The 14,731-nt window shown below is 35.6% G+C and overlaps 1 protein-coding gene across 2 annotated transcripts in view; it reads right to left on the bottom strand.

Annotated features, from left to right (window-relative positions):
• ADGRA1 (adhesion G protein-coupled receptor A1) overlaps window positions 1-14,731 on the bottom strand; it is a 286,895-nt gene that overhangs the window by 160,353 nt on the left and 111,811 nt on the right. For both annotated transcript variants that reach the window (XM_054831561.1, XM_054831562.1), the window contains 2 exons: window positions 14,260-14,331; window positions 13,337-13,500 (listed from right to left, as the gene is read on the bottom strand). In XM_054831561.1, the coding sequence (XP_054687536.1) occupies window positions 13,337-13,500; window positions 14,260-14,331 (236 nt within the window). The remainder of the gene's footprint in view (window positions 1-13,336; window positions 13,501-14,259; window positions 14,332-14,731) is intronic.

The raw sequence follows: 14,731 nt of genomic DNA, 5'->3' as shown, positions 1-14,731 counted from the left end.
ATATGCAGGATTCGTACATGAGTGAATATGTGATATTGCTGTCCAGGAGAAGCTCACAAAGGATTAAGGGGCTGGCCACTATCTACTGAAATGTTCTAAGTCTGCTGTGACTACAAAGGGCAGGCTTCAGCAATTCCTCCTTACTCGCGTACACATCCTGTAATTTATCTTCTGATTGCGCCTAGTAGTTGTGGACATGGATGTGTTACTAAAAATTCCTTGAAACGCACCTAGTATTTTTATATGATCTTTGGCTTCTAACTAAAAGAAGAGAAGGTAAACCAGATTAATACCTTATTCATAATAGCTGCAGGCTTGGTCTCAGTCATTTACATGAAAGGTTTTTACTAGAGATGGAGAGAACCTCTCTCTCCAAAAGGTTGCAATCTTTGTGCTGCATCACGATGCCGATTATGGAATGTAAAGAAAAGTTATGGTGTGGAAATTTAGCCATAAATTAATGGAACGATTATGAAAACGGAGTGCAGGATAATTAAATGTACTGTCACAAGTACAGCAGCAATATATACTACTCACAGAAATATTTCTCATGAATACAGTAATATTTAACTGAGGATATTGTATCTTGTCAAATGTTTGTGGTCATGCAGTGAGTGACACATTGTGTCATGAGGCTATGAAGTAGTAAGAGCGCGAACTATAGTATCAATATTTCTTACGTCAAGCTAAATAACTTGCCTGGCATATGGATGTAGTGTAACACTATTCACTTTGAATTTATCTCTGCCTTTATAGTTGGTCTCTAAGGCTGTCCCATTATCACTTCTGTTGCTCAGCCTTGGGAATCACCAAACCCAGAAATAGAGTGGGAATGAAGTGTTCTGTACAGATTTTGTCAATTAATGATCAGAAGTAAATGAAACCTTTTCTTACTGCAGCATATCAAAAAAGGAGAAAATGATCCTTTGATTGACATCAGTCATATCAAAAACCTACTCATTTTCTTTTTCTTTGCATATCCTTCTAAGTGCCAACAAAGATACAAAGTGAACAAAACATACCTTTGGTTTACCAGTAGGCTAGGATATCCTTCTGACCATCTGAACCCTTTGAGAAAGTACCTATTTGGGTTGGCCAAATTGATAAATAATGCTGCAAGCTCATTTTCAAAGCAAAACTAGGAAAATTTCTATGGTTTATGACATTTGCAGACCATGGAAGGTACACTTTGGCACTTCTGCAAAACATCTGCTTTTAATCTTTGTGACATCTACAAAAAAATGATTACCAGAGCTAATTTTCAGTTGTTTTCCAGGGATAATCATGATTTAAATGACTGAGGCTGGTTGAGCAACTATTACTCATGCAAAAGTTCCAGTTGACTTCAGCGACACAGCTCACAGATATAAGGATTAATTACATCGGTAAGAGCTTCAGGATTAGGGCCAATACCCTTTATCCTGAATGGCTATATAATGATTGTATAGTTCCATCAGCATCAGCTGAAAATACTTATTTTAAATCCATAATCCAACAATCCTTCAAATTTGGAATAAAAATGAAAGTATTTACTAATGCTGTACACGCATTTTCAAGCTTGACTTTGAGAAAAAAGAAGTAAGAAATTCTGAAAGTATTTGGAAAGAGTTTGGCATTGATTTGACAGCACTTGAAATATAACAGCTCCAGCAAGCATATCCCTACACAATAGAAATTTTCTCTTTGATTATGTGATTACTAAAGACCAAATACATATATATCATCTCTGATGCTCATATATATGTGTGTGTATGCATGGCAGATACAACAGCCTCATAAGATTAAAAATAATTTACAGTTTACTATTGTATCCTGGGAGAGGAGGGACTAAGTTAGGGGGATTTTTTTTCTTTAATTTTTACACAGGTAAAAAATATTCCAAGATCATCCTTCCAAAACAATCCACTCTGCTGCCCTGGAGTTTGGAGCCAGCATCACTATCTGCAAATGAGAGGTGTGACTCCTCTATAGGCATTCAGATAGAGGGCTGCTGGAGTGTTTTACAGTCTTTACCTGTCTCTCTAGTCAGCACTAAACCATGATTGCGGCAGAGCACCACAGGAATCACTGATTGCAGCGTGAATCTAAGGTCTAACCCATCATTACAGTAATTACATCTTTTTCTTTATCTTTCAGTTCTCAGCAGAAAAGGGTTTTGTTGACTGAAGGCCAGATTCTTTATGTGATCCAGTCTTGTATTTCAGATTAGCTCTAGACTAGAATATTGAGGATGTATAGAGGAGGAATCAGGGTACACAAATACCACGGAATTAGAATATCGCTTATGATTCCTTCTCACAGAAAGTATATCCCCGCACATTTTAATGCATGCAGTGCCCCAAGATGTATATAAAGTTGAAAGAGAAAATAGAAATTATTTTAAAAACTTGTAACCTGGGCAGCACAACTCCTACAGCTAAATAGCTACCAAGTGCATAATCCTGGTTACTACACTAGCGCGTTCCGCTGTTCAGTTTACCACAAACACAGTTTTCTGATATTCATTTTCTGGCCCTCATTAACTGGCTTTGTTTGATATTTGCAGCTTTTACACAGTCAGAAATAGGAAAATCCACGGGTTTCTCCAGGTTGCCCACACATCAGTGCAGTAGTACAGTGCTCATGTCTCAGGATACACCATTGACTTCTGCCTCTTGGTGGAAAATTTAGTTTACTACAGTGCACCACAAGCTTTTGGGACAGAAAAAAGCCAGAGGTTGGCATTTTGCTTCTTGTTAATCACTTGATTTATTGTATTGCCAATGGGCTTTTTATTTGAACCGAGTGTGCCTACAGAGTGCGGCACATCCTGCTGACAAAAGTGTGAGTTAGAGCTCTAATATTTGTATACAATCTCAGTGGGAAAGAAATGTGCATGGAAAGCACAGTGGGGTGAAGCTGGAAGTGAAGACAAAGTAAAGGAACCGGTACAATAAAAAGGACAGATGAAAATGAGGAAAAACAAATTGAAAAACATTAGTTAAAAAATTGAATTGCTGACACAGCAAATTATATCTGTTATTTACTGAGTGGAACTGAAGAAAATGGAGTGATCTGAACCGCTCTGAAGGCCAGTTCTGCCAAGAAGGGGAGGTGCCAGTACCCCAACGACAATTTCCATATTGCAAAATTTGCTGACAATAACAAAAGGTTTGTTGTAGAAGGGCACAGACAGTGCCATATGCCAAGGAAGTCAAAAATGAATATGGAACGGGAACCAAGCATCAGTTTTAATAGAAGCTTTGCCTAGCTCCAATTTTAAGATAATATCAAGAAAGTACAGATGCCAACATGTATTAAACACATCAAAATAAGATAAGTCTTTTGGGCTTGGGACAAGAAAGCTTTGTACCATATTCATTTACCACCCACTGCAGAAAAAGTAGAGCTTCTGTTTGTATAACAGCTTATTTCTACCATCTTCATAATGCTGGCAAGGCAAGGCATATTCCATACCATTTTATCAGTTCCTTTTGCTCTCATACATGCTTTTCAGACAGGAACATAAAGTAGATGTATTTTTTTGCAGCATCTCATAATTAAATCACAGGTTTATGTTTATTTTGTAATGCTAAGTGCTACACTGAAATGGTAGCTACTAACCAAAGAGCAAGACTTCAGACATGTATGCTGTTTTACTTTGTTACAAATTTTGTATTGTGTTTTACTCCTGCAAATTTCTGTAAAGCCATCAAAGCTGAGAAAAAGAGAGAGAAAGGGTGTATGTCTCATGAGCAGGCACAGCAGAGTTGGTGGCCTGAGGCACTGATAAGAATGCAGATGCTGCTGCAGGGAGCTGAACAAAAGTAGAAATCCCAGGATTTATCCTGAGTTAGAAGTATGGTGAGTTGAGGCTGTGACAGTCCACTGCTTCTGGTGCTTCAGTTATCTGGGTTAGCTAACCTCATAAATATATTCCATATCTACAAAACAGAAGATTAAAGTCAGTGCAGTTATGCCAAGAAGAGCTACGATCGTAGCTTTGGATGACAGCCCCACTGAGAAGCACTTGGGTTCCACAACTTCTCAGATTTATTTAATTAAAATAAGTTACACCTATGTAAAAACCAAGGAAGACTGAGCTGGACCAAGTGCAATTCAAATCTATTCACTTTTAGCAAGTCCAACTCACACAGGCTTCAGTCACCACTCAGCAGGTGGATGACAAGTCCAAGCCACGACAGAGTTATTTAACCCTTTTCCTCTACAAGGAGTTTCCCCCAGATTTACAACCCCCTGTGAAAATACATTATCAGTTTTGCACTGGGTCTAGGGACTGATGCATGTTGTGTCCCTTATAATCATTTTAAGTGAGGGAGCAGTGGAAAAACACTTTCGTATTTACTGATGATAGCAGTGGTTTCCTTGGTGGGAAAGTGGACGTAGAGAAACAGAGGTAGCAGGTTTTACTTAATAGCATTTAATATAGATGCCAAATATCATAACATTAATTTGTAAAATGGCAACTGCTACTTGAAAAATTTCCACAGCAGGAAATTCAAAGTTTCAGTCCAATTAATCAATTAATCAAAAATATTATCTGCATTCGTGCAAAATAAAGCCCATGTCTTGCATTGGCATATCTAGCAGAAATTTGAAAGGATGGGCAAAGAGTTTTTTCGGTACTGATTTCTACCTTATCAAATAAAACCACTGCCACTTTTCAATTTCTTATTTTCAAATTGTCCCAGAAAGTCTACTTTGGAAGCTGGATTTGATTTTTTTTTTTGCCACTTTGATTGTTTGCCACATCCCGAGACTTGAAGACTGTGGCATATTGACAGGTATTGGAAGATTCATCAACACAAAATCCTTCACTGGCAAGAGTCAGAAGCCATTGCTAGAAGGCTAATTTTGATTATTCAGATTATCCTTATGGCAAGCAAGCCAGCAGGCTCATGGCTATGCACGCTCATTACAGCTTGCAGTTAATAAAAATGGCTGAGTGGTGGCAAGGATAAAGCACCTGGCTCTACAAAATATATTGATTAGCTTTATCTAACTGTGAAACGCAGTGGTTGCACTCATCTTTCCAAACCTTAAGCAGCACTAGCCATCTTCTCTTTATTTTCATGTATTTACTACACACTCAGACCAAGGAAGCATGGCAGTGGGAATGTCCCAAGAGTGGCAGTGATTGCCCAGAGTCCAGCAGGTTGGATGAGCACCCATCTACGCTGCAAGGATGCCAAACAAAAACGAAATGTAAAAATTATAGAACGGACTGAACAAGTGACAGTTCTGTTGAAGTAAGAACTTGTCCCAGCCATTGTAGGAAATTTTTCCATTCCAAACTCCTCTCAGCCCAGCTGACAGTGTCAGAAACTGCAGCTCTTTACAGCCATTTTTATACATATATATTAAAGAAAGTGCTGCATGATTAAATGTGCTATAAAAATGTGAAATATCACTGTGGTATACTCCACTTAATTAGAACAGAGGATGTTAGGATGGAGGTTTCATAGGGAACTTTCCCATGAGAACAATTAAGATTAATTACAAGAAACTGTAATAAATGCTGTTAACTGGACAATATTGACGTAGGTTTGGAAAAGAAGCTTATCTATTTTTTTCTAGAAATTATGAGCATATAAAAATTAACCCTAGTCTTTTAATGTACATGTTACCATGTTAAGAATAAAGAATATATCTTCTGGGATACTCCACGGGCCTTGGTCAAGGCTGGCTGTCTTACCATTGCTTTGCTCATGAGTAACTAGTTTTTGGGGATGGACAGTCAAGTCTCCACAGACAGATGTTTTGAAGATTAAAGAAGCTTCGTTTTGCTTGTATTCTCCTCACTACATCCTAGCTAAATTCTCCTTTAGTTATTTTGCATGCATTTTGGAACAAGCAGGAAAAGACAATGTAGAAAATAAGACACAACTGTACATTAAAAACCTGCTGTAGTTTAAGAGTAAGCTATGGTAAGAAAAACAAATGGGGTACATTTCCAGTATCTAAATCAGCGAGATTTCAGGGGTGTAAAGTTCTGCTGAACTGTATTTTCATGTGTGAGCACAGATGCAAGAAAATACATAGTAGTAAAACTTCATCATTTAAATTTCTCAAATGACCATTTTCATACTTGTTATAAGTTTTAAATTATATTAATTTTGTGCCCTAACCTTTTAACAGTGTTCTAAATTACCACTAAAGAAACTAGATAATAATGTTTAATATTAAATGTGAGGCATCATATTCGGGTTTTTTTTCCAGTTTGAGACTGATCATATTAGGATGAGAAAGCTAGAATTTCAAGCCCAAAGGTTAGAGCATAGTTGGTTTCATACTACCAAATGGTTATCTATTGAAAACTTTGACATCTAAAATGGGCCACTTAGCTCTGATAGAAAATGAATCTACCACACCGATCTTTGAAAGATCCAAAATGTACATTGACATGATTTCATTTATAGACATTCCGTTATTATCTGTATTTTTTTATTAAAGAAAATCCGAATTGCTAACATTGTAAAATAGAAACAAATGCAAGAGGATTTAACTACAGCTAATTGTATCACTATCCATATCTTGCAAAACCTAATCCTGTGAAAGGTTATTAACAGGAATATTCCCATTTCAATATAATTAGACCTATTCATGTGATTAGGCACTCCCTGCAGAACTGGAGTTGAAGTCTTGATCCTGCATATTCTTGAAGACAATGATGCTCCGCATGAATGCAGCAGGCTATCTGTAGGCTGCCAAGAAACTGCAGGACTGGAATCTAAATCTGGATAATTAATCCGTCATTCTTTGTACTTGAGATTTTGAGTTTAGTCAGTTACTACATACTGAAAAAACCCCCACAGTTCAATATTTACATTGTGTTAATGTAGTAGGAATGACTTGTAAATGAAGAAAGAAATGGTTGAAACAATAATCTCTAAGCCCATTCCTAAGTTTAAGTAAATAACAAATGAGACCAAAAGAATGTTGTGCATACTACGAGAGAAATAAACGAAGAAAAAATGTTCCTTGATAGCTTTGAGCCAGTATTTGTTATTGGAATATATTTCATGTAGGAAAGAAAACTTTTAAGAACAATCTATGTACAGATGTATACGATTATCATCATTTCAAGACTCAAAAGGCAATGTAGATAATTTTTGTCACCATATGAAAAAAGCAACTTCAAATCTCATTTCTCACCAAATATCCCCAGCACAAAATATTTGACAGTATTCATAAAAGCTGATGCAGAATGAAGCTGAATGCATTCAGTTGATTTCAGGTTTAAATTTAATTGTTGAAAAAGTCTCCTTTCAAAGACAGAATTTCCCAATATCAATCTCTTTTTTCCCCATTTTTTTTTCTATTTTTGGCATTTTAAAAGTACTTATTTCTTTCAAAAACTTACTCTGCCAGGGATGAAGGAAAAATGATGTGTGAGCAGGTAAAATTATAAGGCCATTTCAACATATCTACCATCTAAACCACACTGTGTTTTAAGAATATATGTCAAGAAAAAAACCAGCTGCTTCAGAAAATGAAAGTACTTTATACAGGAAGTATGGAAAAGAAAATGCTCTCTTTTTTCCCCAGTGGTATTACTGTAATTGATTTAAAATGTCTTGAATGTTCTGAGTTTTTGTGGTATTTTAGGTATGATTGCAAAAAAAAAATTTACTTATGAAAATAGACTAGGGAGCTGCATGCGGCCTGAGAGAAATATGTCTTAATGTTCTGCTCATATTTAAGCATGAGAAATACAGATTAGAAAATGTGAGAGTAGGTAAATAATTATGAAAGTACCTCATACCTTTCTATGTAAGAAATTAAAACTTAAAAGGGTCAAGAAATCTCTAAGAACACAAGTAGAAACAGTGCATAAAGAATATAAATGTGCTCTCTTCTTTTTTTGCTTTGCACCAGTTTCAATGTGAACAGGTGCCAAGCATCAGAGCAGAAAGCGCTTACATTTTAACCTGACCCTGCTCCTTCAGAGGATGAATACTCTGATTCTCAGTGAAGTGAGGCAAACTACAAAAGACAAAGTGCTGGCTAAGTACAAACAGTTCCCTAACAACTATATCCCCTCCTTCCCAATATATTATTTACAATTTCTATGAAACATTTAAGGAATTGTATTGCAGAATACATGAACAAGAAAAGGATCTATCCCTTTGAGTTGTATCCCTCCCTTTGAAGTAGCCCTCCTAAGGGGTGAGTCTATTATATCAAAAAAGCGCATTTCAATAATATTTTGAGTCACAAGTTGCTAATTTCACTCATCAGCTAACACTTTAAACTAAGGTAGTTTACAGAATTCAGAGACTGAGTAATAATTCAGACACTGTTGGACACTCACAACTTGTAGCTATTATCTTCCATTCTTTCCGACCTCTATTTTCAGTAGGATGGATTTTTATTCTCCTTTAGTGTTAACACTTGTCTCAGTAGACGGCCCCCTAAGGCATGCTAGAAACCTAATCATACAGGTCTTCTACAGGTAAAACTCCAGCTCTGTATTTTGAGTACTCATTCCCTGTCATCCATAGTGAAAATCCTAATTGACTATTAAAGCTATGAGTAAATAATGAACCAACCCAAACAATTTCTCACTACAAATTTGATGTAAACAGATACAACTCCATTCATCACAACCAATGGGCACACTACCCGTAAACAGAATACACATTTTGTCAAACTAACATACTGTAACAATCCCTCTAAGCCAGGTGAAACACACTACAGCTGATTTTCATGAACGTGGGGCACTCAAAGCAACAACAGAATTCAAAACAGAAAACAAAACCAAATTCAAACCAAAAATTTCTGGATACTCACAGCCTCTGACAAACAGGCTCCTGAGCCTAGGGAGGCCACCCTACCCCCACTAAGGCAGATGAGACCCTACATGAAACCAGGTGCTATCTCAGCCACGTTAATATAAGAAAGGAAAATGACTCAGCTGCAATATTTTGTTGGCCATTACTCTGTACTTTGCAAGTTCTATTTCCACCACATTTTCCCTTGAGACTGCATCTTAAAATGAAAGTTATCTAACATTTCAGTTTGTATCTGTTTCCTTACTCTGGAAGTTTCTTGACTGAAGATGGTATACGAAGAATACGCATTAATACTGGATTTGCTAATTGTCTCTGTTTGCCCTTGTTGGTTGTAATTATTGCAACAGCATGGTTTTTTTCAGAGATGTGCACAATTTAGGTGAATAAATAGTACTGTATCTTAGAACTTCTTTTAACTCTTGTCCTACAATCCTGTGTTGAAGCAGTTCAAAATGCAAGGAGATTTTCTCACATTCAGTGCAACACAGCAAATAGGGAAGTGAGAAACTAAGAAAAATTTGGGACAGAAGCATAATAAAGATACAAACAACCTATTCATTTCTTCCAAGAAAAACTTGTATACATCTTTCCATCAACACTGATCGAAAAAGAAGGTAAAAACATAATTTTGGGGCATTACATTTAGCCGATTCTTCATGAAAGGTTCATACACAAAGGACTAGAATGAGTTCTGCTAACGTGGCCCGAGAGCCCTTCAAGACCGTTAAAGATTGCTTTATCAGACCTACTGCCAGACTGCCCTGCAGCAGGCTGCTAGGAAAGGGAAGCACTACAACGGGAGCAGGAAGGGTGACACGCGATAAAAACTAGGTTGCCTGAAAGTGCTGCCATGAGATGGTGCGGACGTATACATTTCAAACTATCTGGTCAAGGAGAGCAAAGTGACTTTTGAAAAAATCTAGACACCTCTACATTTAGATTTCCTGAGAACTGATGGGATACTATGTCTAGTTCTTTTAACCTATCTGCTTTATAGGAAAATAGCCCACGGAACAATATGATGACCAAGATTAGGACAGTAGACTACATAAATCTGAAAATTTACTGACACCAAGAGAAGAACTAAACCGATCCACTCTCTGCACAGAAAAATGCTTAATGATAAGGAATGAAAATATAATTTATTGTATAGAAATGCATTAAACTCTAGGCAAAAAAATATACTTCTTGGTATCTTCTTATATTTTCTTACTTTTGAAGCTTTTTTTGTTGTTTTTAAATTAAAAAAAAAAGGTGATAGCACGGTCCCGAGTATTTATTTATAAACATCTGTAGGGAAAACCTATATGCAAAAGGCAATACTTTCATTTGTAGAAGACCTGCATGAGAAACAGTTTTCTGTCCCAGGAAAATTAGAAAATTTTCTTTGTGGTGAAAAGAAATAAATAATGCCAATGTTTTAAAAACACTATAAAAAAATACTCTTATACTTTGACCTTTGCCATAGTTTTTGTATAATTTAATAAATATTTAAATCATTTTCAGCCAAATCATTTAACTAAAGATTACTGATATTATTTCAACTACTTTTTAAACTTTAAATAAAATCTAACTGGGGGAGACAAAAAAGTCAGCACATTTCCAGATATCTGTTCTAATGATTCAACATTTTCTAACAGAAAAAGGCTCCATCAGAATTATATGTCAATTGTAATCTGTGGAACAAATGAACTTTTATTACTTAGTGCTGTCAGCTCAATAGCATCAATACAGCTTTGAGACTGAGAAACTAAATTCTAATATCTCATTCATCAGTGTAAATAATCAAAACCCAGCTTTAAGAGCAATCTTTTATAATCCCCTTAAGACAAAAACTCAAACAGGTCTTTCCTGAGTGAAGAATTTGGCCTACGGAATCCAGTTCTGCTGATAATGTGCACAAAGGAAAATCACAGACTCCTATCAGACCTCAGGTGGAATTTATAGCACTGGTATTCAGGAAAATGTAATTTTTGTCCTATAAATTGAGTATTAGTTGGAGTCATGGAGAAACAGTAACAAGGCACTGCATGAAGCCAATTTCACAATCATTTTTCAGAAAGATACTCTGTCCATACTGTTACGAATTCATTGCACTCCCTCATAATTAAAGCAGAAGACAAAAGCAAAAACTATCTTTTATCATCCAACTATTTTTCAGCCTTATTTCCAACACTGTAAAAGAATTGCTTTCTGACTGAACATTTCTGAGAGTTGGAGATTTTTTTTAAAGAAGATTTATCTAGTTTTTATAAGGTGTTAATGTAACATTCTGCAAGTAGCATCCTGTGAATTTGAAACCTGTGCAGTTACTTAAAATAACTCTTATAAGAATCCTCAAAGCAGGTTTTAAACTGTTTTCAATGGGTAACTTCTTTGGCTACCTTGAGCTATCAGATAGATGCATGAGGAAGATTTGCTAGAAAGAAATTTGAAAGATGATTTCTTCTCCCATCAAAACACAAAATAAATCTTAAAAGCTCATGGCAAACTGCTCCCTGTACCTGATCAGAAATTTTTTTACTGTCTTGTTTCCCCTTCACGTACTTTCACTTTTTGGTTTATTCCCTAACTCGCCTGCAAAGATTTTTGCCATTTCCCTTCCAATTTTATTTCTACCCTTCCATTCTTCTTTTCTTTGCTCATCTTGTGACTTGTCTCATGACGTCTTCTAGCATGTAGAAGGAAGATCAGTAACTATAAATACAAATGTCTGACAATATAGAAGATATTCACGTACAGGACTTTTTAATTTTTAAATCACTTAACATTTTCTTTAAGATATGCTTGATTTTATTAGCTCTATGCATAGTTCAACACAGATTATTTTTTAAAACATTCTCCATAGCTGTTATTATTTTGGTGCCAAACAACCTTCTATTATACCTAAGTTCGAATTAAGTTACTGAAAACAAAACTGCTAAATGTTGTGGGCACCATGAGCTACCCAACAGATATTATGAGCACTGGGAAGCACCTGGCAGACATTACAGAGCTGGTGGAAGGCTCAGCAAATACAACCACCGTGAAGCCCTCTGCAGATATTAAAAGCAGTGTCAAGCTATTGACAGTCATTACAAACCTTCCCAAGTGTTCTGTGGATATTATGAATAGCAGAGAACTAGATGGACATTATAAATTCTGTATCAGAGGTGTGATAAGGTGTCCTATTAGGAATTAAAGTATGAAATTCTGAGAAATTGCTTTCATTTCCTCTGTAAAATTCACTGGCTCATATTCATTGGCAACCTGGAAATACCAAATAACAGTCCTTAATCAATTCTTCTGATCATTCCCATATTTTCAGAAGAAGGACTTTTCCTGCTGGAAAATAGATCTCTCTGAAGATGCCCATGCTGGGTGTCTATAAAATGGCAGCTTGATATTTGAGAAGTATTGCAGATTTTCAAATGTTCAGTAATACAGGCTACTGGAAACTTCTCTGCCTTTTGCTCACAAGAGCTCATTTCTTATTTATCTCAGACAGGTATCTGTGTTTCCTTAACACTTCAGCTGATGGACCATCTGTACCTGGTGTTCACATTCTTTCACATCTCTCCCAACTTGTAAACATCTGTATTTGCTGTTGAAACCCATTTTTTGTTATTACTCCAGTCAGCTCTGATCTCCCTTCTGCTATAAACGTGTTAGCAACACACAACATTTCTCTTGTGGTTATTAGGATAAAAGTGTGACTTTCCTCTTGTTTCCATGAGACATTAGCAAAGTCACCATCCCAGCAATTTTCTGTCATTCAAGAAAGTCGAAGGTTCAAAGATTCTGTGATTAATCAAGTAGGTGTGAAATTATACTTCAGATTATGGAATCCACCAGCATCACCTTAGTGAATGATTTTTTTTCTGCAATATGTGATACTTTTAAAATCTCTGGTTTAGTCTGCTCTTTGCTAGACAGCGTTCAGTGCAAGAGCAGTTTTCTTTACTCATTTATATTTTTTTGTTCCCTTCCTCACACCATATCCATCATGTTTGCTATGGTGGAAATTTTTTTCCAAAAAGCAATTCACTTATAGATCTTCAACTACAGAATTCACCTAACTGAAGATCACTGTAAAAATTCTATTCATCCCCAGGACACAGTGCTAAAATGTATAGTTACAGGTTTATAAAAATGAAAAATATAAGAATGAAATCTGACATTTATGCCACACTGTCAGAGATATAACTTGAAAGGAACAGTCTATAAATCCCTGTAGGAATCCTCAGTTTTATGCAATATACAATGCAGAGCGCTACCATCATGGGTTAATGTTTTAAATCATAATTACATGTTACCTGATATATAGTCAGGACAGTGGTGTTCTTTTATGTATATATATAATTTTGTATGAAATATAAAACTTGTATTTTTTCCATTCTCTTTCAATCTTAGTTGTATTTTCTCTGCCATATACCTGAATTTCTGGTGTCTATAAGCAAGTCAGATTTATTACTCTCTCTTTTTTTGACATCATTTCTGTTTTTTAATATCTCCTCTGGATTCCACTTCTATTTGTAATGTTAAATGAGAGTACAGCTCACCACACATCAGCTGGTTTTCCTTCAGGTTACGAAACGACAGTCCCTGTAAAGCACTGGGGTAAGCACAAACTGTTTCCTCCGCTATTCGAACTGAAGTATTTCTGGCCCATTGCAAAACCCATTTTAGATTACAGTCACATATGAGGGAATCAGTGTTGAAATGTCTAGAAAGGCAAAGAAAGATCACAATTGGTACACGTGCAATTTTCATAAACATACTTTGTTCTGTTAGATTCAAATTATTTAACTCCAAAGAGAACTAATTCTACATAGATGCATAACTACGAATGTATAATTATAAAGACAGAAAGATATCCTGAGACAACTAATACACAGTGTCCCACTGTTAATGACTTCTAAGAGATTATTCCAAAATTCTAGTTTTGGTTACAGAACAGCATCACTGACTACTGAATTAAATTTGAGTGTGTGCTACTGTAGAAAGTCATACTATAGCATACTTTCACTCAATAAAAACTCTTTTAAGTAGAAACTTCACCATGGAAGCATTCAGTATACATTTTTAAATCTCAGAGAGGTACATTTAATATAAATAACTGGGAATTGTTATTATAACTGCAGGAAAAATATTTATCATGAGTGGTTTTGTGTATTTAGAGTTATTATATGATGTAATGCATGAAAACATGGAAAGGTATAAGATCACAAAGGAAAAAAACCCAGCTAGTCAGGATGGCTAGACTGGGCTAGTCAGGAATCGGGTAAAGTTGTCAGCGCTATACATTTCACTGGGACAGGTAGAAGATGGCAGCTCATCAATAGATAACAAAATACTGCATATTTTACATTTGGAATGCATTGCTAGAAACAATCCTGTCTGAATTCATATTCAACTCTGCTACGTTTATTCCAATGTCTTTCTCAAATATTTCGGATTTCTGAACATAAGGAATCATACTTACAGTGCTTTCAGAGCTAGCAGCTCAGAAAAAAGTCCATTCATGAGACTTGAAAAAATATTGCCTGACAAATTCCTAGGAAAAAAAAAGCAATTTACTTACAGTTAGTTATAAAAAATACAAGAAGAAAACAAAATTGTTATTGAGTATAATTTTCCCCAATACTAATTAAGAAATTCTGCTTTCTTGACAACAGTAAAAACATATTTAAATGTGTACATTGGGTTTTTTGTAAATAACAGCAATATACAAACCAATACTCTTGTTTCTTTTATTTTCACAGCAGGTATACATACAGTTCATTTGGTCTAATAAACAGGAATATTTCTACGTATTTAGTAGCATAGAATTCTAGGAGACAATATTCTAGAATTTAAGTGAAAATATTGATACAATGATTAGTCAATGAGACCCATGTTGTATTTCTATACATATAACTATGAAAATGCTAAACTGTTTTTTCCCATCCTTAAAT

The sequence above is a fragment of the Grus americana genome, chromosome 7 (assembly GCF_028858705.1).
Source record: "Grus americana isolate bGruAme1 chromosome 7, bGruAme1.mat, whole genome shotgun sequence".
NCBI classification, from domain to species: Eukaryota; Metazoa; Chordata; class Aves; order Gruiformes; family Gruidae; genus Grus; species Grus americana.
The sequence above is the reverse complement of the archived record's forward strand: the minus strand, read 5'-3'. Positions and strand labels throughout refer to the sequence as shown.